Genomic DNA, 27,756 nt, shown 5'->3' with positions numbered 1-27,756 from the left:
GGATTTGGTTCAGAGAAGAGTAGGTTTGGACTTAAGGGTGCAGTTCGTTTCATGGCATTTTTGCTTCATGTAATGATTTGTGTTTTATATGTGAAACTGTAAAAGTTTTATTATTTTTGTCCTTTTTTGGTCGTTCATGGTTTGTTTTACTCTGTTGCTTACAGGCATACTGAACATTACACACAGAATGGATGTCAAACAGTAAGCTTAGTTTAAGACAGACTGTTATTTTACTGTTATATCAAAATAATGTAAAAAAAAAAAACACCCATGGCAGATAAAGTCAACTTCGAAAGGCAACAGCAAAAACTTTCCATTGTTGATAAGTGTTCTGAAATCAGGAGATTAAATTCTTGCAGATTTTTGTCTTAGCCAAGGTCATAAGTCAAGCCCAGGCACACTGAGTAATGGAATCACGGTCTGCACAGTCTATAGTACAGTGAGAGGTTCTATAGCACAGTGTGAGAGTCTATTGCACAGAGAGAGGGGGTCTATTGCACAGTGGTCTGCAGCACAGAGAGATGGGGTCTGTAATGTGTTGATGTACTAATGTGTTAATGTTAATATGTTGTGTCCAGTGTGTTAACTCCAATTTAAAGCAGTCTGTTATTCTCCAGTTTGATGTAGCAGTGTTTTAACTCCAGTGTTAACTTCAGTTTGATGTTTGCATGTTGTTCTCTCTAGTTTGACATGTGCTGTATGGTCTAGTATGTTCAGCACAATGCTTTCATTTTAGAATACCTAGATTAGTAAATAAATAATGAATACAGGAAATGAATCCATATACCAATAACTATAGATGCTATAGATAACTGTAGGGTTTACAGTATTTTGAGTTTACAAAACTTGGTCCATCAGTTATTTTCACAAATTTGCATGTTGTTCCATTCGGAATGAGATCCAAATGCAAATATTTAATGTTTATGGCAAGATTCTATATATATTCAATACATATACCGGTACTTCGTGGCTGAGTTGCTGTCGTTTCCAAACTCCATTTTCCATTTTCTTATAATACAGCTGACAGTTGTCTGTGGAATATTTATGAGCAAGGAAATTTCACGACTAAACTTGTTGACCAGGTGGCATCCTGTCACAGTTCCACGCTGAAATTAATTGAGCTCCTGAGAGGGACCCATTCTTTCACAAATGTTTGTAAAAACATTTACAAACGTCTGCATGCCTAGGTGTTTAATTTTGTACACCTGTACATTTTGTACTTTTTGCAATATATATATATATATATATATATATATATATATATATATATATATATATATATATATATATATATATATATATATAAAGTGAGAGTTCTAGCCTGGGGGCCTCGTAGACACTCTGGCTTCAGCCCTAAAGCCTCACTACTGGCCCTGTGTTATGAAAAGCCCCAACAATAAAACTGCCAAAACCATCACAGAGCTGCCAGCGAATCACAGAGCTGCCAGCGAATCACAGAGCTGCCAGCCGCTCCCTACAGTGTAAAATAAATAAAGAAATAAATCCAGTGACAGGAGGAGTAGGTCCAGGAGAAAACAACAATAGCATTTTTACCTTTAATGTCATTATTTTTAATGTATTATTTATTGACAGTATAGGGATCAGGATGGCTTGTTTGTTGATGGGAATTAGATCCTGTGAAATGGTGACCATGAGTCTATGTCGGAGAGTGTGAAGCTTAGTGTGTGTGAATCTTAGTGTGTGTGAGGGAGATGTTGTAGGTCATTGTTTGTGCATCAGATGTTTTGTTTTGTTCCAGAAGGTTCTCGTGAAATAATGCTTTACACACACTGTTAGTGGTATGTTGTCAGATTAAAACACATAAATCAAGCACAAGAAAATGACACATGAACTTAACTCAAAGGAAAGCAAAGGAAAACTTGCTTAAATATCTATTTGCCTGTTTTGATGAATTGCTGAGGAGAAAAAATAAAAAAATCTATACTTTTTTGTTGGGGTGGCTTATTTACATCTCTTTCAGGCTATCCAGTAAAAATAATTGATCTACATATTTATTATCTAGCATATAGGGATGAGAGGAGAAACAGACATCAGACACGCTGAGAAAGATGGAGAAAGAGAGGAGCATCAAAATACTTGATTTGCTTTTATAAAGGTGTTTAGTTTATTATATTCTGTCTCACAAACACACAGAGTATTTTAAGAAGAGGTACAGTAGGAGAACATTTGGATGACTTTACCCAGTGTTTGAATTGTTTGTTGATAAAAGTGTTAAGTGAAAGTGAGTGTTAATGTGGCTTGAAAGTGAGTTTGGAGGCTCTTGGCGTGGGAGACAGCGAGTGTGATGCTTACAGACAGCCCTTTGTGCTGTGAGCATTCACTGCTGTTGCTACTGAGTGAAGTCCAAAGAATCACACCTGTAGCTGTCACCTTGCTAATAACCTCCCACTCCTTTTTTGCATATGACATGGAGAACTGGAGTTGTATAGGACTTTAGGAGTTTTTAACTTTAAGTACCCACTTAAACTTATATGCTGAATGCCTTTGTTGTCCTTGTCTCAGGTCTCCTAATGCTGATCTTAAAGACATTACACAGCTTCTCATACTGGTTCTGCTGGTTCCTGTGGACCAGTGGGCCACTTGCTTCCGGAGGGAAAGATTTCTGCTGGTGTGTGATGTTGCTTCACAGCTCCGTTGTCTTGTCTGTTTGGCTATAAATTTAGTTGTAATATGTATGGAGTGCATGCAGATAATGAAAACTTCTCAAATAGTTCAAGTTTCCCTCTGGATGGGACAACAGCTGCATGAAACACAATAGCATGCATGTCCAGGAAATGAGCCACTGCCTTAGTCATGTCCAGGAGATGAGGCACTGCCTTAGTCATGTGTGAAACCGTGAAGCTCACCCCACAGGGAAATCCTGCCCTGGGACTTTTATGCCATCTGTCATTTATAACATGGTAAGGGCTCTGTGCATTGGGCTGCTGAACTGCTGGGACTTATTCAATATTACTGAGGATTCCAACCAATCGTGCATCCAGTTCATGAACCTAACAGGTGGTTCAGACAGCTGTAAAGAATTTCAGCACAGTATGCTATAGTTTTCTCTGTCTCCCTTTCATGTGAAGATGTCTAAATTTGCACATCAGAACAGAGAAACATCAGATGGACATGGTCACATTTGAAGCTAGCTGTTACAGCTCTTGCATTACATGTTGGTCTAGAGCCTCTACAGCCTGAACATGAGACACCTTCAGTGCTTTCAAGCTTCTGAAACAAATAGATATTTGAAATGAGGGGATATTTACAATTCTGAATTGAAAACATACAACTTAATCTCCAATCTCATCAAACCAAACCACACTATACCAGCCTTAGAAGCATCTCTGAAAACATCTGTACTGTATAGAGCAGGAGTGGTAGATATTACATACTCTAATATGTTAGTGAGACTATCAAGGACTTTGTGTAGCCAGTTAGAGGAGCATTGCTGTAGCGTTAGGGGTAGAATAAGGCATTGGATTAGGGTTAGGGTTAGGGGTAGGATTAGGTGTTAGGGGTAGGGTTAGGGTTAGGAGTACGGGTAGGATTAGGGCTTATGGTTAGAGCTAGGATTACGGGTAAGATTAGGGGTATGGTTAGGGGTTGGGTTAGGATTAGGGGAAGGATTAACCCTAGTCAACACTGGATGAGTTTGGTTACTCTGCTTACTGCCATTAATGCCAACTGATCTGAATATTCAAAGACATCATTCAATTACAGGCTGTGTTGTATACAATCAAATACAATCTTATTGTTATCTCACCAGGCTCTCACATTCAGAGTCTGAGTCTGCCCACTCTGCTCAGATTTTCACAGATGCACAGAGATAAAGGCTCTTCGGTTTCACTCTTTCAGTTCAGTCTTGTTTAATTTCCTTCTGAATGAGCTCAATAGTGCAGCTGTCTGACTTCATGAATATTGGAAAAGGCCTCAAGATCCGCCTTTTTAATATTCCCAGACAAGCTCAGTCAGACTTCATAAAGCTACATTTATGGTTTTACACAATTACTATAGTCCCGATTTAAAGCAGAATTAAAAGGTAGAAAAGCTTCATAAAGATGTTTTACATTTCAGTCCTATAATGACCTTCGATGTTGAGGTTGTACTTTAGGTTGTATGGGTAGGTTGTACTTTAGATGTGCTGTTTTACCACAGCATGTGCAGTGGGTTACGGTTAGGGTTAGATGTATGGAAGAAAAATAGTTCCATCGGATTTTGAATTCGTATTTGAAGCACTGAATTTGTTTGCCCTTGAATTTGAAGCTCTGAATTTTTTTTGCACTGAAATTATGCATCTGAATTTTGTTGCCTTTGAATTTAATGCTTATTAAAATACAATGAAAAAAAATTCGGGCGTTAAAAAATTCAAAAGATTTTTTTTCAAGTTGCTCGAATTCGATTGGTCAAATTTGGCTCACAAAATACGCGTGCAAAATTTCGCGTGCTAAAATACGAGTTCAAAGATATTCAGAGTAAACATCCGGGACACAAAGGATGAGCAATCGATTCAAGACTCCAATCGAACCAAATCCAACCAATCACGCTCCACTGGTCACGGCGCTGTTTGAAGCCACAGGCGGAGAGAGAGTGAGTTATGTCGGCGCACGGGATCGGCTCCTCTTCGGTGAGTGTATTTACTCCTTTATTTGTCTATTGTGGTGTTTTTAAGATTCAGTAAGATACAGTAAACGACGTGTTGCACATCAGAGGTTTGCGCTAGACTGATCTTTTTTTTTACTCGCTATGTAGTCAACATAGCTGCGTATGTGTGTGTCCGTCAGTCCACACTGTGCTTTATGATATATTTATCATAAAATCATTACATTCGTTTATTACTTCCTTACCAGTCGAGTAGTTTACAGCTGTTTTCAACTGTCTCCGTGGGGTAATGGTTAGTGACGAAAGCTTCGGACAAAACGGGCCTGGGTTCGATACCCGCGACTGATGAGCGATTTGTTATAATTAATATTTTTTATTCATTTATATATATACTGGACCGGTGCCAGGACATATTCAGTGGGGGTGGCGGCGTGTGACGATTGTTGAGCGAGCGAGGGGGCGGTAGCAATAGTAAAATAAATGGGTCTTATTATTTAAATTGAGGGGGCGGGACACCTCGCCTGAGGGGGCGACGCCCTTTTTTGAAGTAGAAGTTTCAGAACTTGAGTGCAAGTTGTTTTGTTATTTTTAATACAAGGTATTTCAGTTTGATCATATTCCAGGATTAAAAGGCTGTGGTGAAGTCTATGGGTCGTTGTAACAAGCATCTACTATGATGTTCTCCATTACCTTGAAGGAGAGGGCTCAACATTTCCAACATCACACACATCTTCTGTTGCCACTATGTGTTCCTACCATGCCTGCAGGAAGACCTAGATACTTTTTGTAGTGGTTGGGACAATCATCCAATAAGAACAGAGAGCCACATGACCCCTAATCAACTGTGGGTGCTGGGTCATTCACATCACCCAATTCCTGCAGCAGATAGCACAGAGGTACATGAAAGTGTAATATGATTTTAACAAATAGTGTGGTTTATGTATAAAGTTTGGAAGTGGCTATTTTATCCACATAAGTGTATACAACTTATTTGTAGGGAATGGAGATTCCCAATATTGAGTGGGACAACAACGGACTTCCCATTGATGACCACTCAAAAATCATTGTCCCTCACACAGAATGCCCACTGACAGATGAACAGATGACAGCTTTGAGAGATGCAGTTAACCTAGGAGCTGCATCCCAGTCCTCTGGCTGTGATCTTTACATTTCTGCTGTCCAGTTTTGTGAGAATTTCCTGTCTATTTGAAACAACTGGTCTGAGAATTGGAATAAAATAACACATCTTTACAAAGTTAAGACCATATGAATGAAAAATTAATGGCAAATTTTGTCATCAGTTTTAGTTTGAGTAATAAAAAAAACAATAAAAAACTGAGATGCAGCTTCATTACTTTTTTAAATTATTTACAGTGTAGGAGACATTGCAGTAAATGGATACAATCAAAAGTTGTTTGATTGCCCAATTTTGTTATTCTGATGTTTGACATAAAGGTAAAAATTATACACCACAGAAAATAAAACTAATTAAAACTCATGCTTGACTCACTTTCATTTTATTAAGAGTTGAAGTTTTCAAAAATGATATCAAACATAACAGAGTTAGTCAAATTCCCTTCTGCCTCTTTTGGAAAAAGCAAGGCCACTGTCAGGTCGTCGAGTGAGCACTGTCCACATTGGGGATTCTTTAATCCCTCGTCTAATGCCCGGTTCACACTACACGACTTTTCAGTCGTCAGGTTTTTGTGCCGTCCGCACTACTATGACTGATCGGCGACGCGGGCTCACGAATTACACGACTGGGGAACTGGGGAATCGCCGACTCATCTGGCTGCCGTCCAAAAACACGAGAACACGAAAACGAAACTCTCGCCAGAACCAGCAACACCACATAGAAGAAAAAAACAATGTACATGTACTCCACATTTTCGTTATTATAATTTTTTTTACCGTTTAAACACTCCATAGTCCCAAGTTGCCAGAATTATTTCATCTCTCCGTTGCAGTGAACATAGATATAATCAATCGCACTATTTCTCCAGTGCTGTCACAATAACTTAAACACAGTGTTGTAGTAAAGTTGTAAGAAAGGTGAGGAGTTTGTGTGTTTGCTGGGTTACTGTTTTGAAAGCATTCTTGAAAGTTTTTTACATTCTTCAAAGATATCTTCAGCGGTGCCGCGGTTCTCTCTCCGCGTTCCCATTGGCTGTAGCTAGACGCTGCTGCCGACTCTCAGTCGCCGACTGCTAGATATTAAACATGCTAGATATCTGCCGGTCGTCTGCGACGAGTCGGCGACGGCTCGGCGAGTGTCTTTCAGCAGTTCACACGAGTGATCGCCGATTTGCCTCCGACCACAGTTTCTGTCGCCGATCAGTCGGCGACTGAAAAACCAGCCTAAAATCGTGTAGTGTGAACCGGGCATTAACTGCTTGATCTGTCTTGTGACACGTCCAACTACCTGTTTAGAGTAATAAACAGAAGAGAAAATGAAAAAATAAATTCCTTATCCAAAAGTAAACTCAGAGAGAAAGATTTTATACATATAATAATAATTTTAAAAAACAAATCGCTCGTCAGGCCCGTTTTGTCCGAAGCTCTCGTCACTAACCATTACCCCACGGAGACAGTTGAAAACAGCTGTAAACTACTCGACTGGTAAGGAAGTAATAAACGAATGTAATGATTTTATGATAAATATAATATCATAAAGCACAGTGTGGACTGACGGACACACACATACGCAGCTATGTTGACTACATAGCGAGTTAAAAAAAAAGATCAGTCCAGCGCAAACCTCTGATGTGCAACACGTCGTTTACTGTATCTTACTGAATCTTAAAAACACCACAATAGACAAATAAAGGAGTAAATACACTCACCGAAGAGGAGCCGATCCCGTGCGCCGACATAACTCACTCTCTCTCCGCCTGTGGCTTCAAACAGCGCCGTGACCAGTGGAGCGTGATTGGTTGGATTTGGTTCGATTGGAGTCTTGAATCGATTGCTCATCCTTTGTGTCCCGGATGTTTACTCTGAATATCTTTGAACTCGTATTTTAGCACGCGAAATTTTGCACGCGTATTTTGTGAGCCAAATTTGACCAATCGAATTCGAGCAACTTGAAAAAAAATCTTTTGAATTTTTTAACGCCCGAATTTTTTTTCATTGTATTTTAATAAGCATTAAATTCAAAGGCAACAAAATTCAGATGCATAATTTCAGTGCAAAAAAAATTCAGAGCTTCAAATTCAAGGGCAAACAAATTCAGTGCTTCAAATACGAATTCAAAATCCGATGGAACTATTTTTCTTCCATATAGATGTTTTTTACCACAGAATGTGCAGTGTGGACAGACTGGTGTTGTCATATGTTAATCTGATAGTTGGCAAGTTGGTCTCAACATATATTCAGTATAATAGTCATACTGCCCTGCCCTTCTGCTCTTACAGCACAACTCAGCATCATTATGTTGCTTATTGATCTGAAAAACCTGGCAGCTCAGAGTACCAATGCAAAGCATTCTTCCCCAGGATTTATATTTTCCACATGAGGAGAGACTAGAAATAGGTTCTGAATAACAAGAAAACCTCCTGCTAAGTGCAAACTCTCTAAATGTTCATCCTGAAAGAATGCTGTGAAAAGTATGAAAGTATGATTTTGTCAGTGCTGGAAATGCAATGTATACAGCACAGTGTCTGGGACTGATAATCTGCTCATCTGTGAGTGATTATGCTGATGACAAGAATTTGCCATTCATTTGCCAATTGGCAGATCTGGAAATGCTACAAGTGCTGAGTTGGGAGAGCAGCTGTGTGTGTCTGCAGCTGGATGTGAGATGATGGCTTTGTGCTGCTATGGTTGTGCTCTGTGAAGTTCACAGCTGCATAACCTGCTGCTTTCTTTAACAGTTTTCAGCCCTGTTGCAGATTTTAGGTAATAGATATGTTGTATAAAGTTATAAATGTTATAAACATGAACCATAACGTTTTTGCATCGTGCATGTTCTATTTAAGTTTTTGTGCTTTATGGTTAGTTGCAGTCAGTGCCGTTTCAAGGTATTTGGGGGCCCCAAGCAAAGACACCAACCGGGGCCCCCCCAACCTCCACACCAGAAATCTCATGCCCAAACCCCCCTCCGGCCAAAAAAAAAAACATATCTGGCCGCAGCCCACCTTCAAGAACCACAGCATATACACCTCAAACTAACTACTTTACAAATTTACTACTAGTAGCTGAACATAGCAGATTTAAGTATGGGATTACCCGGGACGTATATATTGTTTTTAGCCTACCTGCTGCTAAATTACACCATTTGTACAGGTAGGCCTAATTTATCCAGTGTAAATCATCACTTACCACTGTCTTGTGTTTTTTTTAGGGGTGGGCATAGATAAATTTTTTAAATCTAGATTAATCTCACTGAAATCTTGAAATTAATATAGATTAATCTATATTAAAATGGCTCATATGTGTGCTACCCAAGTAATAACTAAAAGTCAGCTTTTGAGATAGGGTTTCTTAATACAGAGGGTGCATTAGACCAGGGGCTCATCTCCTGTTTCCAAAATGCATCAATGACTGCTTGAGGAAGCTGTTCTACTTTGATACTTGAAGAAAAAAACATACTCAATAAAATGTAGGCTACTCGTGTTCAACGGTTTATTCAGTTAAACATGCATTTGTAAGCCTACATACTGTACATTAAAAGGGGTTGATAACATGTTTATTCAGCTAAACATGATATTTGAAATGTAAGCCAACATTTAGTACATTTAATCTCACGGACATAATTTGGGGGGGACTTTTTCAAAAGCCGGTTTGGTCCTCTGAAGTTTTAACGGTTAAAAATAAATATTTAAATAGCGACGAATCTAGCGCTAGGACCATGCAGAAAACGACCGCTCCGAGCTCCGCTCCGGTAATATTTTACGTTCCTAAAAATGAATTTTCCATGAAACAAACCTGGCGACTTCGTGGCTGCATCCATGTAAACACACGTACGATTTTTAATTCACAGGTTTGAAAACTCGTTCTCGCCCCTACTGTGCAATTTGGTTAGGAATACAGCCGAGCTAAACTGTCAAGTTGAAAGTCATCATAGTTTGCTTACCCATTTAGTAGATATATTAACGGCGATAATTTTTATATCGCCCGATAAGAGTATCAAATTAACGAACGCCGTTAACGGCCCACCACTAGTTTTTTTGTGTTCCTCTTCCTTCTTTTGTTTTCTCTTTTGGCTTCCTGATGGATAAATTCGCTTCATGGTTAAGTTTCATATTTGCCGGCGTCTAAAACTTGGCTGTCTGCCAGGACAGTGTCTACCTGCCTTCAGCAGCTGGTGGGAGGGGCCCCTTGAGGGGGATTCTGAGAACAGTGTCATTGCTCATGACTTTGAGAATGTAAAGGGGGGCTCACACAGTTTGTCGCTGCATTTAATTCTTAACCTGTTGTTGTCTGGGGGCCCCAGGCCAGCTTGGGGCCCCAAGCAATTGCCTGGTTTGCCTGCCCCATCGCGACGGGCCTGGTTGCAGTGTTAGCACTGGAAGCTTATGCCAGCTGTCAGAATGCAAATGAACAATGTAGGGGAGGTGTGGATTTGAAACAGCAGTGTCTGCATTTGGAACATTTGGAAGTGGGTTGCCTTCATCTCCATTTCTCTGCATTTGGAACATTTGCAATTGGGTTGCCTTCCCATCCATTTCACTGCATTGGGTTGGAATTTAGTTGCCTTCACCTCCATATCTCTGCATGAAACATTTGGAATTGGGTTGCGTTCACCTCCATATCTTTTCACATCAGACCATGTCCTGGTGCCAGCCAGGGAGATGTGAATTCATATGAAATGAAAGACTAACTGCTGGTTGCCAAAGACCTCAAGATCAGAGCTTCTTCCAAATCTAAATCCCAGCAGCACAAACATACAATTAGAGACATGCTGATTTCAGCACTAGAGGAATTCCAACAAGCCTCGGGTATGGTGAGTGAAGGGGGCCTAATGTGTAGATTATGTGATCAGCAAAAGATACTAAAATATTGGGTGAGAGTCTGTAGAGTATGTAGAACATCTACAGATATATAGGGCTACAGCTAGAGGTATGTTTGTTCTATAGAGGCGTGGGCTAGGGTTAGTTAGGGCTAAGGATATAGGATATAGGGCTCGGGGTCAGCAGATGCTGAAGCGCATAGTACGAAGAAGTCAAAAACTTTCTGCAGAGTCAATCACTACAGACAATCCACATAAACATACTCCTAAACCTTGTAGACTGCCTTCCCAGAAGAGTTGAAGCATTGCATTACTCAAAACAGTGCAAATAGCAAAACTCAATGAAATACCTGCAAAAGCACATACTTCACTCAGAATTCTATGTTTTTGCCTCAAAAGCAAATATTTAGGTCAATTTGTCAGTGCCATCAGAATATCTAGTCTGTGTGCCTTTGCCTATGAACAAGGTAGTCAAAATACTTAGTCATGTTGTCAGTGCCGACTGTAAGTATATTCAAATGGCATAATACCTGCTACACACAAAATACAAACTTACACAGAACCCAACACATGACTGTATGTGGGAGACTGATAGCAAGAAATTGGACTGGAATCAAATTTATACACCAATATTGTTTGACTGTATTGTTTGCACTGCAATTTGATGACAATCAATCTGATAGAAATTCAGAAAAGACAGACAATTGGAAAACACTGCAAAAACCTTCCTCTACACATTCAAAACAACCTGAGCACATACAGCCTCCTCTTGTTGATGTGTGAAAATGGGACCTATCACCCCTATGAGCTAGTCTTGATTTTCTGTATGGTATAAGAATGCAAAAATGCTAAATGTAAAATTGAATAACATTTCAGAATTTATGTCAGTGTGCAGCATTACAGCAGAGTGCACATTTCTGAATTTCATACGTTTTCTCTATGAAATGTTTGAATGATTGAAAACTTCCAATATTTGGCTGCACCCAGCGACCAGCTTCAGCCATTGTGAGACCATGATTTACATGAAAAACATGGTCCACAATTGTTGCCCTTATTTCACCTGTTTTGTCCCCTCAGCCTTACAACACAGTCTTACCCCTCTACACCACACAGTCTTCTTGGCTGTTCACCCTGTACACAGCCTCGTCTTTCCATTAAGAGACTTTGTGGTACTGCAGTGTTTAGTGTCCTTAAATGTTTGCCGATTACAATAAAGGTTCATGAGGTGCACCTCTGAACTATGGTTGAGACCACTGGTTGATGTAAAGCTAATTCCCTTTCTTCCTTTAACTGTTCTGTAACTTACTGTAACCAAGATTCACCTGCAAACAAGTTAGGATGAATTACCAAAATGTAACAAAAAATAAATTAAGAAATGTAAAATGATGCCTGAGAGATTATGACATGTTCAGCATTTTTGCATGTAATGACCTAGGCAATGACCTAAATCCTAAATGTTTTTTTGGGTAATGGACTCTAATAGGCTTTGAGGTCATTCTGAGACCAACACCTTCTCATGCCTCCACTTTCTTCAGTAATAATGAAGGTTCATCACAATAGCAGAACACGTAGGTCACAGTCTTATATCAGGTAGCATTAGCTGTGTTTTGGTGAATCCTGCCATGTTTAGAGCATCATGTTAGGAAGGGTTGTGAGTTGTCTAAATTATTTTTTGAGGCACTCACTTCTATCTTTAGTGTAAAACTGAAGTTTTGAATGAACTGATGAGTGTTGAATGAATTAGTCAGGCTGGCTCTGGGACTCGGCTGGATCTGGGAGTGTCCTAGTTTTCGTTTGTTTCTGTGGTCAGGGTTAAAGCTGGTTGTGTGTGGACATGTTGTTTCTGTCCTGTCTCATGTTCCCCTGTGTGTAGTCCCCTTTCTCTGTGTCTCTCTCTCATCTTCAGTTTGTTCTGTATTTCTCGTTCTTTTCTGGTGTGCTCTAGTTAATAAATCCATCAGCAGATGGTGGATTATATTACGATAATTTTTGCAGTAATATATGCAGAAGACACATATGGAGCCTTTCAGAGTGGGGAGTTCCCTCCCATATTCCCTTGAATTGTGTTGGGCTGGGAACACACACACACACACACACACATTCATACCTCTATTGGGCAGTCAACACGCACGCACACACACAGACTCCAACTGGGTAGTTCTTGATTGTCATTCATAGTGTGATTCTACAAACAAGGGAAGCCAAAGGACCGTCTAACAGAAACAAAGAAAAGAATCAGAGAGAGAAAGAGAGAGAGAGACACTGAAAAAGAGTGTTGTTCAGAAAAGAATGTAGCAGAAGGATAGGAAAGGAGCATAGCAAAGGAATAAGCCAGAAAAGAGAGCGGGCAAGAGAGAGACTGAGAGAGAGAGAGAGAGAGAGAGAGAGAGAGAGAGAGAGAGAGAGAGAGAGAGTAGATAAGTGGGGAGGAAGGAGGAATTTTTGGTGGACGTGTGAGAAGCAGCCATGGAAACTCTAGAGGAGTTCAGCCAGGAGGAACGAAGTACATCCAAAGGAGGGTAGGGGAGGGGTGATGGAGTATGGAGTATGGGGGTGATGGAGTATGGAGGGAGATGGGATATGGAGGGTGATTGAGTATGTGGGTGATTGAGTATGTGGGTGATGGAGTATGGAGGGTGATGGAGTATGGAGGGTGATGGAGTATGGAGGGTGATGGAGTATGGAGGGTGATCGAGTATGGAGGGTGATCGAGTGTGGAGGGTGATTGAGTGTGGAGGGTGATGGAGTGTGGAGGGTGATGGAGTGTGGAGGGTGATGGAGTGTGGAGGGTGATGAAGTATAGGGATGTTGGAGAATGAAGGATGATGGAGTATGTGTGTGCTGGAGTATGGGGTGATTGTGTATGGAGGGTGATGGAGTGTGGAGGGTGATGGAGAATGGGGATGATGGAGTATGGGGTGATGGAGTATGTGTGTGCTGGAGTATGGGGTGATTGTGTATGGAGGGTGATGGAGTGTGGAGGGTGATGGAGTGTGGAGGGTGATGGAGTATGTGGGTGATGGAGAATGGAGGGTGATGGAGTATGGGGATGATGGAGTATGTGTGTGCTGGAGTATGGGGTGATTGTGTGTGGAGGGTGATGGAGTATGGAGGGTGATGGAGTATGTGGGTGATGGAGAATGGAGGGTGATGGAGTATGGGGATGATGGAGTATGGAGTGATGGAGTATGTGTGTGCTGGAGAATGGAGGGTGATGGAGTATGGGGTGATGGAGTATGGAGGGTGATGGAGTATGGAGGGTGATGGAGAATGGAGGGTGATGGAGAATGGAGGGTGATGGAGTATGGGGATGATGGAGTATGGAGTGATGGAGTATGGAGTGATGGAGTATGTGGGTGATGGAGAATGGAGGGTGATGGAGTATGGGGATGATGGAGTATGGGGTGATGGAGTATGTGTGTGCTGGAGTATGGGGTGATTGTGTATGGAGGGTGATGGAGTATGTGGGTGATGGAGAATGGAGGGTGATGGAGTATGGAGATGATGGAGTATGGGGTGATGGAGTATGTGTGTGATGGAGTGTGGAGGGTGATGGAGTATGGAGATGATGGAGTATGGGGTGATGGAGTGTGGAGGGTCATGGAGTATGTGGGCGATGGAGTATGTGGGCGATGGAGTATGGAGGGTCATGGAGTATGGAGGGTCATGGAGTATGGAGGGTCATGGAATATGGGGGTGATGGGGTATGGAGCGTGATTGAGTATGGAGGGTGATGGAGTATGCAGGGTGATGGAGTATGCAGGGTGATGGAGTATGGAGGGTGATGGAGTATGTGTATGCTGGAGTATGGGGGTGATGGAGTATGGGGGTGATGGAGTATGGGGGTGATGGAGTATGGAGGGTGATGGAGTATGGAGGGTGATGGAGCTACTCAAGTGCTTGTGCAGTCTCTAGTCATCTCAAAGCTGGACTACTGCAATTCTCTACTTGCAGGTCTTCCTCTACGGGTCATCAGACCTCTACAACTAATTCAGAATGCTGCAGCACAACTGGTCTTCAATCTACCCAAGTTCTCACATGTGACTCCTCTGCTACGCTCTCTTCACTGGCTTCCAGTAGCGGCACGCATCAGATATAAAACCTTGATGCTTGTTTACAAAGCCAAAAATGGACTGGCTCCATGTCCATGGTAAAAAGCCGATCTGTACAGCGAACACTCAGAACCTCAAGCATGGCTCGACTCGAAACTCCATGTATAAAGTCTCATGGAAGACAAAGCTCCAGACTATTCTCCGTCCTGGATCCAAGATGGTGGAATGATCTTCCATTAGCTGCTAGGACTGCAGAGTCTATTGCAATTTTCAAGCGTAGACTGAAAACTCACCTGTTTGTTGAGTTATTACCAGAGCACTAACTCAGCTGACACCACTTGCCGTTGTTCTTAAACTGTATGTCTGTCTATGGTTATTTGTGCTTCTTGGCAAACGTCTAACTTGCAAAACACTAGGTAATGATATTGACTCCTGTAGTTTAGTAGTAGTCTGACTCAATGGTGTCTTGAATTCTGGCCTATCCGTACTATTACCTAGGATCAGAGGCGGACGAAGTACTCAATTTCATTACTCGAGTCAAAGTACAGATACCACTGGTCAAATGCTACTCCGATACAAGTGAAAGTTGCATGTTCAAAATCTTACTTACAGTAAGTGAAAGTACTGAAGTACTTGCTTTTAAAAATACTTAAGTATTAAAGTACACCTTCCGTCACATTTGTAAAAAAGTTATAGTTTAAAAGTATTAAATCCTTTTTGGGCATAATAATCACACAGTCTTTGATAATAATCCATAAGGCATATTCCAATGATGTACATCATTCAGGTAGTGGTAGCAGAAAAGTTTAACCTACACTTTAGTTTAAGGAACAAAAACATTTTCTAAAACCACAATTCACTGATTAGCCTAGCCTAACCTGTTTAAGCAAATAATGTTACCATATTAAAAGTCAATAATAAAATGACGGTTTTCTCTCTTTGCTAGTTAGGTATTCAGTCATCCAATACAACATTATGCTACAGTCAATATTAACAAAGACAAAGTAAAATTAGCAGTGTGGCATCTTGGTAGTCTAACCTTGCTACAACCTTTTGCAGTAGGCCTATGGCTAAAGCCCGCCAACTCCATGCCACCCAACATGCTAACAAACTCTTTTCAAACTAGAAATCACAGCCACATTAGAATTATTGACATTAATTCTACACTGACATTAGAATGGAAACATTATTTGACAAGATTCGATTAACCCACACGGTTTCCCTTATTGATGTTTCCGTAGTTTGAATTACTTGCCAATATAATGTTAACATTATTTATAGTGATCCTAGCAGACCTAGCAGTGGAGTGAGCAGGCAAAGTCATTTCACTAGCCTTACTGCAAAGCTCCTCTTATGGAGTCAAATTAGGGTCTTTAATGGTGACGAAAAAATAATAATATCGCAAATATAAGATTAGCATTTTGCATTTTACGTTCCTAATTTATTTCTGCAATACTTTCCCTCTTTTGCGTTTCTTTCTTTTCTTTGCGTTTCACATTTTATGTTGCTGCTTTTTTTTTGCAATACTTTCTCCCTTTTGCGTTTCTTTCTTTTGTTTGCTCGTCACTGCTTTTCTTTGCGTCTCGCATTTTACGTTCATAATTTTTTTTTGCGCTTCTCTCTTTTCTTTGCTCCGGTTTTACCCTCTGTGTGGGGGCGGGGAAAGAGGCGTGGCCAAGAGCGAAAGGCGTGCTGTGAACGTTCAGCGTCAGTTCAGCTTCCTTCCACTCGCTGAACTGAACTGCTGCTGCAGCGCATCTGGTGTTAAAGGAAGAGAGAGGTCGGGTGTGTGCGAGGTGGTGGCGCATTTCAGGGCATTGTTTTTAATCGCTCAGGTTTTCAAAAGATCATTTCAAACTGACCTCAGTAAAATGTTAATAATAATAATAATATATATATTTTTAAACGAAGTTTTAAAAGGACACTTTCGTTGATAAAGGGCAGAGTTGGTGGTGCTTTAGCACCTGATGTCTATGTCTGCACGCATATACCTGTGGTCCAGCTGGGCGACCGTCTGCCATGATACCAGTAACCAAATTGCCGCGCTGTGTGACGGTTCAACTGATGCCGCTGAACGTTCACAGCACGCCTTTTGCTCTTGGCCACGCCTCTTTCCCCGCCCCCACACAGAGGGTAAAACCGGAGCAAAGAAAAGAGAGAAGCGCAAAAAAAATTATGAACGTAAAATGCGAGACGCAAAGAAAAGCAGTGACACGCAAACAAAAGAAAGAAACGCAAAAGGGAGAAAGTATTGCAAAAAAAAAGCAGCAACATATAATGTGAAACGCAAAGAAAAGAAAGAAACGCAAAAGAGGGAAAGTATTGCAGAAATAAATTAGGAACGTAAAATGCAAAATGCTAATCTTATATTTGCGATATTATTTTTTCGTCACCATTAAAGACCCTAATTTGACTCCATATCCTCTGACTACATAGTTACTTAACAAAACATTTAGGCTGCATACCGTAATATACTTCCCTAGGTGGGACGGTGAATTTTTGTATGCAGTGATATAGTTTGTTTTTGGCAAACAAAGCATGCATTTAAAACGATAGGAATGATTCATCCGTTCAGAAAACTGGAACATTTTGTCGAGATACGGCCATGGGTGCAAAAGAGCATGCCAGGGTTGCCAGCTCTCACGCATTGAGCGTGAGACACACGCATTTGACCGTTTTCACACGCTCTCACGCCACAGTTCCGATATCTCACGCCGAAAAAAAATCTAGTTTATTTACCTCTGATCTATATCTATCAACCACCGGCGATCGCGATATAATACTTAATTTGTGTCCATTTTTCACCGCCCCGGTAACGTTCGCCACCCCCCGATCAACAATTTACACTCGCCACCAAGTCCAGGTTCAAATCTCCCTCCAAGCGATCTTGAAAAGTTGGCAACCCTGGCATGCTCCATCACCGCCGTCTCCGTTCATGTTGCTGTTATTTAGGAAAAGAACGACTAGCGACACCAAACTTGATTTTACACCTCACAGACACATCCTTGATTGCTGATAGGCTGTCACCTGTGAAAATACTATCGGGGGAGGAGAGGAGAGTTGTGTGTGGAAGTAACAAGTAACGAGAGCTGGACAGAAATGTAGTGGAGTGATAAGTACTGTATTTGTTATTCAACTGTAGTGAAGTGAAAGTCACAAGTATTTAAAAAAAATCAACTTAAGTAAAGTACAAATACTCAAGAACTGTACTTAAGTACAGTACTTAAGTAAATGTACTTCGTTACTGCCCACCTCTGCCTAGGATGTATTCTGTGATCAGAAGCAAAGCACTTTGTAAGTCGCTCTGGATAAGAGCATCTGTTAAATGCCGTAAATGTAAATGTAAATGGAGTATGGAGGGTGATGGAGTATGGGGATGATGGAGTATGGGGTGATTGTGTATGGAGGGTGATGGAGTGTGGAGGGTGATGGAGTATGGAGGGTGATGGAGTATGGAGGGTGATGGAGAATGGGGTGATGGAGTATGGAGGGTGATGGAGTATGTGGGTGATGGAGTATGGGGGTGATGGAATATGGAGGGAGATGGGGTATGGGGGGTGATTGAGTATGGAAGGTGATTGAGTGTGGAGGGTGATTAAGTATGGGGTGATGGAGTATGTGAGTGATGGAGTTTGTGGGTGATGGAGAATGAGGTGATTGAGTATGTGGGTGATGGAGTATGGAGGGTGAAGGAGTATGTGAGTGATGGAGTATGGAGCATGATGGAGTATGTGGGTGATGGAGAATGGGGTGATGGAGTATGAAGTGATGGAGTGTGGAGGGTGATCAGAGGTATAGTTTGGGTAAGAGTTAGGGATCGGTTACAACTAGAGTTAGATAATGTTTGAAGTAGATGACACTCATGCAACTGTGTGACTGACTTTGTGTCTGTGTGTTTTTGTGAAAGAGAAGGTCCCATTTGTGAAAGAGAAGGTTTCATGTACTAAAGTTCTGGCAGTGGTGACAGAGTGGGGAAGGAGCGGTCACAGATGTGTGTGTGTGTGTGTGTGTGTGTGTGTGTGTGTGTGTGTGTATGCATCTTTATGAATGGGTTTTTGAGAATTTGTGTGTGCAGCCTCATATTTGGAACTGCAAAACACAGGATCATAAACTGACCAGCAGGATTCTGGCTGTTTATGCAACTTCCTGCCTGTGGTGCATTCTGGGACAGACACATCTCAAAGTTACTTGGATTTGAGGATCTTATAGAAATCTCTGGAAGCACGAAGCCCTGGGCTGACCTCTCTAATTCAACAGCCATCTCCATAGAGACTCCAGTTTGTTCACATTTCTGCTGGTACACACTGGTGGTTTTGTGTCTGGTTCCTGCTACACCTCTCCTGCTATGTCTCTCCTGCCACGCCAATCGTGATTTAAATCCTGTGAGTTTGATGATGGTGAATGAATCACAAGACTCATGTCACTCTCTCTCTCTCCCTTTCACTTTCTATCTGTCTCCCTCTGTCTCTCTCTCTCTCTCTCTCTCTCTCTCTCTCTCTCTCTCCTTCTCTTCTTTGGATGTGTATGTGGAATATCAGCATGTGTAAGTCATCAGGAGGGAAAAGGGCTCCAAGCGTTCCTCTGGCCTGGGTCCAGGTCGTAGTCCACTGTGATATGCAGATGTCTCACGTTACTGCTCCAGGCACAGAATAATCAAACGTATTGATGGGTCACCCTCAGCATTACTGACCATTCATAGATCTTCATATCTGCTGTAAACTACTGAAAATTCTGTGGTGGCACTCATGCAGGCCTTGTTTTCCATACTATAAATGTGAAGCATTTGGGGCTCTGCCTTGTGGTTCATGTGGGCAGTGCTGTATTTTCTCTGTAGATTTGGGGCAGAGCTAAAAGGCAGATGTTATGCAGTTACTGCACTGTAGTTCCAGACCCTGTCTTAGTGCATGCGAAGAATTTTCTACGGTGTAGGAAAGTGTTCCTCTGTGGTGTTGGACTGTATCTTACTGTGATGTTGAAGTGTTGGTCTGTGGTTTTGTGGTGTTTGTCTGTGGTGTTCCCTGTTTATCATGACGCCGTTTTTTGTTCTTTGGCTCCTATAGTGCTGTTTTTACCTGAATAATATTTGAAATCATCCATTTGGAAATCTAAAAACATTGTGAGGTTTACTTATAATGCATGAATTCATGTTATTTTATCCCTGATACTGTTAAAGTCAGCAGTGAAATTTTATAAGACTACTGAAAAATCTGCTAGATCTCTGCAATCCATAATACAATGAGATCTTGAGAGAGAGAGAGCAATAGAGTGAGAGAGCGAGTGAGTGTTTATTTAGCAGTATGAACATTTTGAGCAGTTTCAGTTTGGAGTTTGCCAGTGTTATTTCATTATGTACTAGCATCAGTCCTGATGTGGTTCCTGAACACCAGCTGAAAAAGCAAGTGAGAAGATGTAATAGCTGTTAAAGAGCATCAGAGAGCTGATGTGGGAAAGGCGACTTTGATCAGACCGTGTAGCCGAACACTACACATGGTGGTTAAAATAATAATTGTGTGCTAAAGAGTGTTAGTCTCACACCGTATGCTGTTGTTGCCGTTAGCAGCGCTGCCTGGCTATAGCGTCATTGGAGTCCTTTGCTGTGTGTGGACCAGTGTCTCTGACAGACCCATGATGATGATAATCAAAAAAATATTTACACAATCAACATTTCTATACATGGTGAAAGAAACATTCAGAATTATTTTAAGGTTTAAACATTTGTTTAATGTCAGCCCTAAACTCAAAAGCAAAACTCAAGAACCAAATAGACTAGCAGTTTCGTACTTGTAGTCTAATGAAAGCCATCTACTGGCAGTAGTTTGTGTGTGTGTGTGTGTGTGTGTGTGTGTGTGTGTGTGTGTGTGTGTGTGTGTGTGTGTGTGTGTATGAGACAGCAGCGCCGACCACTGAGAGGCTTAGTGAGCTGTCAAGGAAACAGTTCAGAGTTAATCCTTACCCAGCAAGAACAGTGCTCACCACCGTCAGCCCGACCACATCCACATACTGTCAGGGGCCTAAAGGGCCCTCTCTCTGCCCACATCCATATACTGTCAGGGGCCTAAAGTGCCCTCCCTCTGCCCACATCCATATACTGTCAGGGGCCTAAAGGGCCCTCTCTCTGCCCACATCCATATACTGTCAGGGGCCTAAAGGGCCCTCCCTCTGCCCACATCCATATACTGTCAGGGGCCTAAAGGGCCCTCCCTCTGCCCACATCCATATACTGTCAGGGGCCTAAAGGGCCCTCCCTCTGCCCACATCCATATACTGTCAGGGGCCTAAAGGGCCCTCTCTCTGCCCACATCCATATACTGTCAGGGGCCTAAAGGGCCCTCCCTCTGCCCACATCCATATACTGTCAGGGGCCTAAAGGGCCCTCCCTCTGCCCACATCCATATACTGTCAGGGGCCTAAAGGGCCCTCTCTCTGCCCACATCCATATACTGTCAGGGGCCTAAAGGGCCCTCCCTCTGCCCACATCCATATACTGTCAGGGGCCTAAAGGGCCCTCCCTCTGCCCACATCCATATACTGTCAGGGGCCTAAAGGGCCCTCTCTCTGCCCACATCCATATACTGTCAGGGGCCTAAAGGGCCCTCTCTCTGCCCACATCCATATACTGTCAGGGGCCTAAAGGGCCCTCTCTCTGCCCACATCCATATACTGTCAGGGGCCTAAAGGGCCCTCTCTCTGCCTACATCTATTTTCTGTCAGGGGCCTCTTTCTTCATGAACTGAGTCTTTTTGTACATGGCCTTAAATACATTGCAATCATGTGTGTCTTTTGTTCCATGTGAACTTGTACATTTCCGCTGAGATGTTGCATAACGCACAGCCACAAACCTCCTGTGGCCTTATTTATGGTGCTTCACTGGGAATGACTTACACCACAAAGAAAATCAATGTCCATGTTTGACCAATGCAAGACTCTAGCTCTCCTCATTCACATATACACATACATACACTCCTCAAAGCACACACACACATGCATACACTGCTCACAAGCACACACACATACATATACTGCTCACAATCACACACACAAACAGACACATACACTGGACACACACGCACACACATACACACACACACACACACACACACACACATACACTGCTCATACACACACATACATAAACATACATTGCTCACACACACTGCTCACACACACAGTTCACAGGAGGTGCAACACCTGTTATGATGGTGCTATAGCAAGCGCAAGTGCCATAGAGTAAAGGCATTGTTTTTATGCGGGTCTTTGTGTGTGTGTGTGTGTGTGTGTGTGTGTGTGTGTGTGTGTGTGTGTGTGTGTGTGTGTGTGTGTGTGTGTGTGTTCTCTGCAGGTTGCCTGGACTGCTGCATTAGGTGTTTAGGAGGTGTTCCCTATGCCTCTCTGCTGGCCACCATCCTGTGTTTCTGCGGAGTGTCTCTGTTCTGTGGCTGTGGGCACGTGGCATTGACCGGCACTCTCACCATCCTGGAGACACACTTCTCCCAGAACGCCAGTGATCACGCCACACTCACACACATGTACGTGCTGAGAGGCTCTGCACATGTATGATCTAGGTCAGGGATGCCCACAAGTTTTCAGCTTGCGAGCTACTTATAAGATGACCAAGTCAGAAAGATCTACCGGGGGGTCGGGGGGGTTGTGAGGTGGCGAACGAAATTTGTTGGGGGGGGATTTGCGTGTGTCAAACCCTAGACGTCAGATTGGCTACCATGAATGTCAATCAAAATACAACTTTTTAATGTCACTTGATCTACGCACATTCCTTCGCAATCGACCGACACTTCCTCGGTCGATCGCGATCGACGTAATGGGCACCCCTGATCTAGGTGCTAATATATGACCCTCTCCAGTGTCCCTTTAACACTGCTGAGCAGTATCTACCTGTTAATAACTCTACCTGTTAGTAATCATAACCATACCTGTTAATAAACCCAACCCTTACATTACAAAAGGCCTTACTTTCACCCCATCTCTTTAAAACAGCACATTAAGATACAAAATCTTTTTCAGCTGTTTCTCTCACTCATCCTTCCGCAGTGTGACAAATAAATCCTGTCAGGACAAAGCCAAATCTACTATCTTCTGGTATGTGTGGTGCGAAGTATATGTGGACAGAAGAGCTCAAATTGCCTTTTATTAACTATCCTTTCAAGAAAAACATTCCTAATGTGAGATTTTTCATTCAATACCACAACTCCAGAGGCAGCTACACTCACTCCGCAGTATACTTTTAGATTTATCCATTTGCTTCAAAAATAGATTGTCTCAGACAGCCATTACCTGTTATCGGTTTAGATGTAAAGCCTTGGATTTGAGTTTTATTTCAGCTTTGGTTTGGAGGGCAGACATCTGTCACAACTGCTTGTAAAATATCATCCTAGAATATTTTCAGGGTTTCAGTCAAAAGGACAAAACCCTGCTTAGAGCATTCAGCACCACATACGAGTCTAAGCCAGTTCTGAGACCTAACTGGATATATGGCATTCATTTTGAATGTAACTGTTGGAATTCTCAGTGGAGACAGAACAGCAGTGTGTCTGTCTCGTCTCTGTGCAGTGTGTTAACCAGATGGGTCACAGGAAGAAGTCTCACTGCACACTATGTGTGTGTGTGTGTGCGTGTGTGCGTGTGTGTGTGTGTGTGTGTGTGTGTGTGTGTGTGTGTGTGTGTGTGTGTGTGTGTGTGTGTGTGTGTGAGAGAGAGAGAGAGAGAGAGAGAGAGAGAGAGAGAATGTATGTCGCAATGCTGTGTGATCAAAAATTCAGAAACAGTGGTAGGACCAAAGCTCAGCTCTCCCTATTCCTTGCACCCTAACCCTTATACCCTAACTCTTACACCCTAACCCTTATACCCTAACCCTTACACCCTAACCCTTACACCCTAACTCTTACACCCTAACTCTTATACCCTAACCCTTACACCCTAACTCTTACACCCTAACTCTTACACCCTAACCCTTACACCCTAACTCTTACACCCTAACTCTTACACCCTAACCCTTATACCCTAACTCTTACACCCTAACCCTTATACCCTAACCCTTACACCCTAACTCTTACACCCTAACTCTTATACCCCAACACTTGTACCCCAAACCTTACAAACCTGGTTTTAATCTTCAGTGTAAAGCTTTCAGAGTTTGAAAAATAATATATTACAAAATATTGTCATTGTTGTTCTCTCCTGTCTTGCCTATTGGTACTGTAGTGTGAGCAGGTGCTTTACAGCAGAGTAAAACTAATGAAAATTTACTGTTTCTGTGCCAAAGTATTTAAATGTATAAAGCACATACACACCGTTCAGATACATGGACAGCACACACATGAACACATGGACAGCACACTTACTTTCACGACCCTCTTTCTTTGTCTGCAGCATCCAGCTGATGCAGTACGCCATCTATGGTATTGCTTCCTTCTTCTTCCTGTATGGGATCATTCTTCTGGCTGAGGGCTTCTACACCACCAGTGCAGTCAAAGAGCTACACAGCGAGTTCAAGACCACCATCTGTGGCCGCTGCATCAGTGCCATGGTACAGATGTACCCACAATCCCACAATGCATCAGTGAACATTTCAATTTTACTTTGCTAAATACAAAACTAGTATGTTACATAAGGTAACATATTGAGTTAGCTAAATACCTTGTCCTCCTACTGTGCCTCCCTGCTGTGTGGCACTGATGCCAAGATGTCCTTGTCATTTCTTTCATAGTTTGTGCTCCTGACGTACATCCTCGGTATTGCCTGGCTGGGTGTGTTCGGCATCTCTGCTGTGCCAGTCTTTCTGTTCTACAACATGTGGTCAACCTGCGGATCCATGCGTGGCCCTGTCAGTGACACACCCACCAACCTGCATGCCAACCAGTCCATCTGTGTGGATATGCGTCAATATGGTACGGTTTCAAATGACCTAGTACAATAACTATAACCTTAATACTGTAACTCTAACATCCTGAGCAAAAGTCCATATTTATAGTTCAAATATAATTCTATAGATATAGTTCTAATTCCAGGACGAGTAGACACAGTCCCTTCAACTAAATATCAGGGTGACACGAACCCTCACCCTCACATGTGCTCTGCTCTTGAGCTGAAACACATGCTGTGGATGTTTTATATGTGCCACCTGCTAACTTACACCTTTCTCTGTAGGACTCATCCCCTGGCGGGCCACCCCTGGGGTAGCGTGTGGCTCCACACTACTGGACATATGCAACACTAGTGAGGTATGCTGCAGTTTCTCTCCTGTATTACTCATCCAGTAGGACACTGTTTTCATGCCAACTTGTCAAGTATCATTGTGTAAAAGAAAAAAGACCAGAACAAAAAGCACATGTCACTCAGTGGCTACCTCAGCGTTACCTCAGTGGCTACCTCAGCCCATGTTACCTCAGTGGCTACCTGAACCCGTGTTACCTCAGTGGCTACCTGAACCTGTGTTACCTCAGTGGCTACCTGAACCCATGTTACCTCAGTGGCTATCTCAGCCCGTGTTACCTCAGTGGCTACCTCAGCCTCTGTTACCTCAGTGGCTATCTCAGCCCGTGTTACCTCAGTGGCTACCTGAACCCATGTTACCTCAGTGGCTACCTCAGCCCATGTCATCTGTGTTGTAAACAGAATCCCTATGACCAAAGTAAGGACAGAATGTTGAACTTTGTCCTTCCTCTAAGCATCTTAATATGAACATGAAGTGCTTCAGCATTAATGTGTTAGCTCTAGCTCTGTATTATACCTTACGGAGGAAATAATTATAATATATATTTGTCAAATGTAAGCCTGTTCACCTCCTCTCTGGGTTGCAGTTCTACCTGTCGTACCACTTGTACATCGTAGCGTGTGCTGGTGCTGGAGCCACAGTCATTGCTCTGGTAAGTCTGAGGGCCTTTATACATCCTCACCTGTAGGGGGTGTATGCAGCCTTCCTCCTCTCCTTCTCTTTGAACGTCACTGGCCAGCATACTTCTCATCTCTACCACCATCTACCACCAATCCATCTGCTTCATTTGTGAAGCCCTGGGGACAGCGGAGACAGCCATACATTGAACAGCCCTCTGTCTGTTCAGCTCCACTGTCGGGTCATGCTGCACTCTCAGACGGGAGGCTCATGAGCTCTTTGGACGTCACTGGTGTTGTCATCGGTGTGGGACAGAACAACTGGGTAGTGCAAAAAAAATAAAATGTAAATAGAACATAGAGTTGAGGTACCTCCTTCAGCAACAAGCTTATGGCAGGTTGTCATCTTTTATGTTGTATGTCATCTCAGAATCAGCTATTTTTGTCAATCACAAGATCACTCTTGAAAGAATCAGAAGAATGGTTACTAGGTGAAGCAGTGACAAAGAACCACTGATGCCTGGTGACCCAGAGCACCGCTGTTGCCTGGTGACACAGCACCGCTGTTGCCTGGTGACCCAGAGCACCGCTGTTGCCTGGTGACACAGAGCACCGCTGTTGCCTGGTGACCCAGAGCACCGCTGTTGCCTGGTGACCCAGAGCACCGCTGTTGCCTGGTGACCCAGAGCACCGCTGTTGCCTGGTGACACAGAGTACCGCTGTTGCCTGGTGACCCATATTACTGCTGTTGTGGCAGGTCTGGTTCTCACCTCTTTTCCCTTCTCTTCTTCCTCAGCTCATCTACATGATGGCCGCCACGTATAACTATGCCCTTCTGAAGTTTAAGAGCAGAGAAGACTGTTGCACTAAGTTTTAGCTGCTCCAAACATATTGCAGTTATATAGACAGGTGCAGAAATGCCACAAAATCAGAACATTTCCATGAATTATGCCCCAGTCTGTAAATAGAGAGCTGCATGCAGATGTTTTAGACATGGCCAGATGAAGCCCGTACCCAAGAACACTGGGTGAGCTTCCGTAAAATGAAACCAATGCAGAGACTCTTTACCAAAACCTAAATGTAAATTAGCAGGAGTCATCTGATAAGAACAGCAATGATCTTTGAGCCACTGGGAGCCTTGAAATTCCTGCAAGAGTCTTTGTGAATATCACCAGAAACATACGTCAATAGTTGTTTCTGAAATTAAGTATTGGGTGGAAAATATTATGCCTCCTACAAAATAATTTTTCATAATAGTCATATTAGTTCCAGCAGCCTTTGGCACGATCTGTTGCCAAAAAGGTTTACAGCATGAATCACCTCCATTCGTTTTTAATGTTTTTTTTTCTTTGCAGTCTAATCCATGTGTCATATTTTAGAGATTTGTTTTTGGCAAAGTATCAGTGACAGAGCTCAGCGATACATATCCAGCTATTTACAAGTTGACATGTTGATGCACCTTACAATACCACTTCTGACACAAATATACTATCCTGTTTCAGTGAGTATAAGTGACAGAGCCCAGAGACAAATATCCAGCTTTTTACCAGCAGCTGGAACTGTGGGCTCACTTGATTTTTAATTCTGTTGCATTCAAAGACTAGAAATGGTGTCATTATGTGAAGATACAATGATATTGTCTTAGTGGGCTTTTCACCACAGGGTGCTGCATGTCTGTTTAACAGGAAACGGTTCCTGTGTACAGCTGCACAAGCATGCAAAATAAAACAGTATACGTTAAAAACTGTAATTTATAACACTGTTAAGAGAAAATTATTTCACATGCCATACAGCCTACATTGCAGCTAAATTCATATGCCATATATATATATTATTTAGAAGTATCTCTAAAATATGACTCAATGCATAATTTTCCTCAATTTTTATTGCCTATTTTACTCAGTATTACATATTTTTTCATAATTAGTTAATCATAAAGATTTTGGAAAATGTAGCCTTTTCTCTACAAAATAAATACACTTTGTTTATAAAACACAACCAGTGGTCTTTTTTATTATTATTTTGACTATGTGATTAATGATAGTCAGTTCACGCAGAGCAGTCATTTGCTTATTTATTTGAACATTCATTTCTGCACTAACACCTTTCATAAGCTGGCTTGCATTGCTTAACATCTTACCACCATCATCATGTTCCAAGTCCTTCTGAAGCCCCATTCCCTCTCAATGTGCCCTGTCCTAATAATAATAATAACAAAATGTGCTGAAACATAGGTGTTGCATTATCTGTGCATTTGTGTGTATGCGTGTGTGTGTGTTGTGGAGACAGAGCTGTGCTTGCGTAGCT

At 42.3% G+C, this 27,756-nt stretch overlaps 1 protein-coding gene across 2 annotated transcripts in view; it reads left to right on the top strand.

Moving 5' to 3' along the window:
* Positions 1 to 27,756, top strand: part of gpm6bb (glycoprotein M6Bb) — a 33,744-nt gene that overhangs the window by 3,762 nt on the left and 2,226 nt on the right. Inside the window, exons 2-7 of one of the 2 annotated variants that reach the window (XM_077001965.1) lie at positions 21,944 to 22,130; positions 23,989 to 24,145; positions 24,326 to 24,506; positions 24,766 to 24,839; positions 25,419 to 25,484; positions 26,246 to 27,746. In XM_077001965.1, coding sequence (XP_076858080.1) covers positions 21,944 to 22,130; positions 23,989 to 24,145; positions 24,326 to 24,506; positions 24,766 to 24,839; positions 25,419 to 25,484; positions 26,246 to 26,326 — 746 coding nt within the window. In that variant the 3' untranslated portion in view covers positions 26,327 to 27,746. Of the gene's footprint in view, positions 1 to 21,943; positions 22,131 to 23,988; positions 24,146 to 24,325; positions 24,507 to 24,765; positions 24,840 to 25,418; positions 25,485 to 26,245; positions 27,747 to 27,756 lie in introns of those variants that run through there. The other variant, XM_077001964.1, reaches the window with a different exon arrangement.

Source organism: Brachyhypopomus gauderio, chromosome 4, assembly GCF_052324685.1.
Source record: "Brachyhypopomus gauderio isolate BG-103 chromosome 4, BGAUD_0.2, whole genome shotgun sequence".
In the NCBI taxonomy this organism is placed as follows: Eukaryota; Metazoa; Chordata; class Actinopteri; order Gymnotiformes; family Hypopomidae; genus Brachyhypopomus; species Brachyhypopomus gauderio.
The sequence above is the reverse complement of the archived record's forward strand: the minus strand, read 5'-3'. Positions and strand labels throughout refer to the sequence as shown.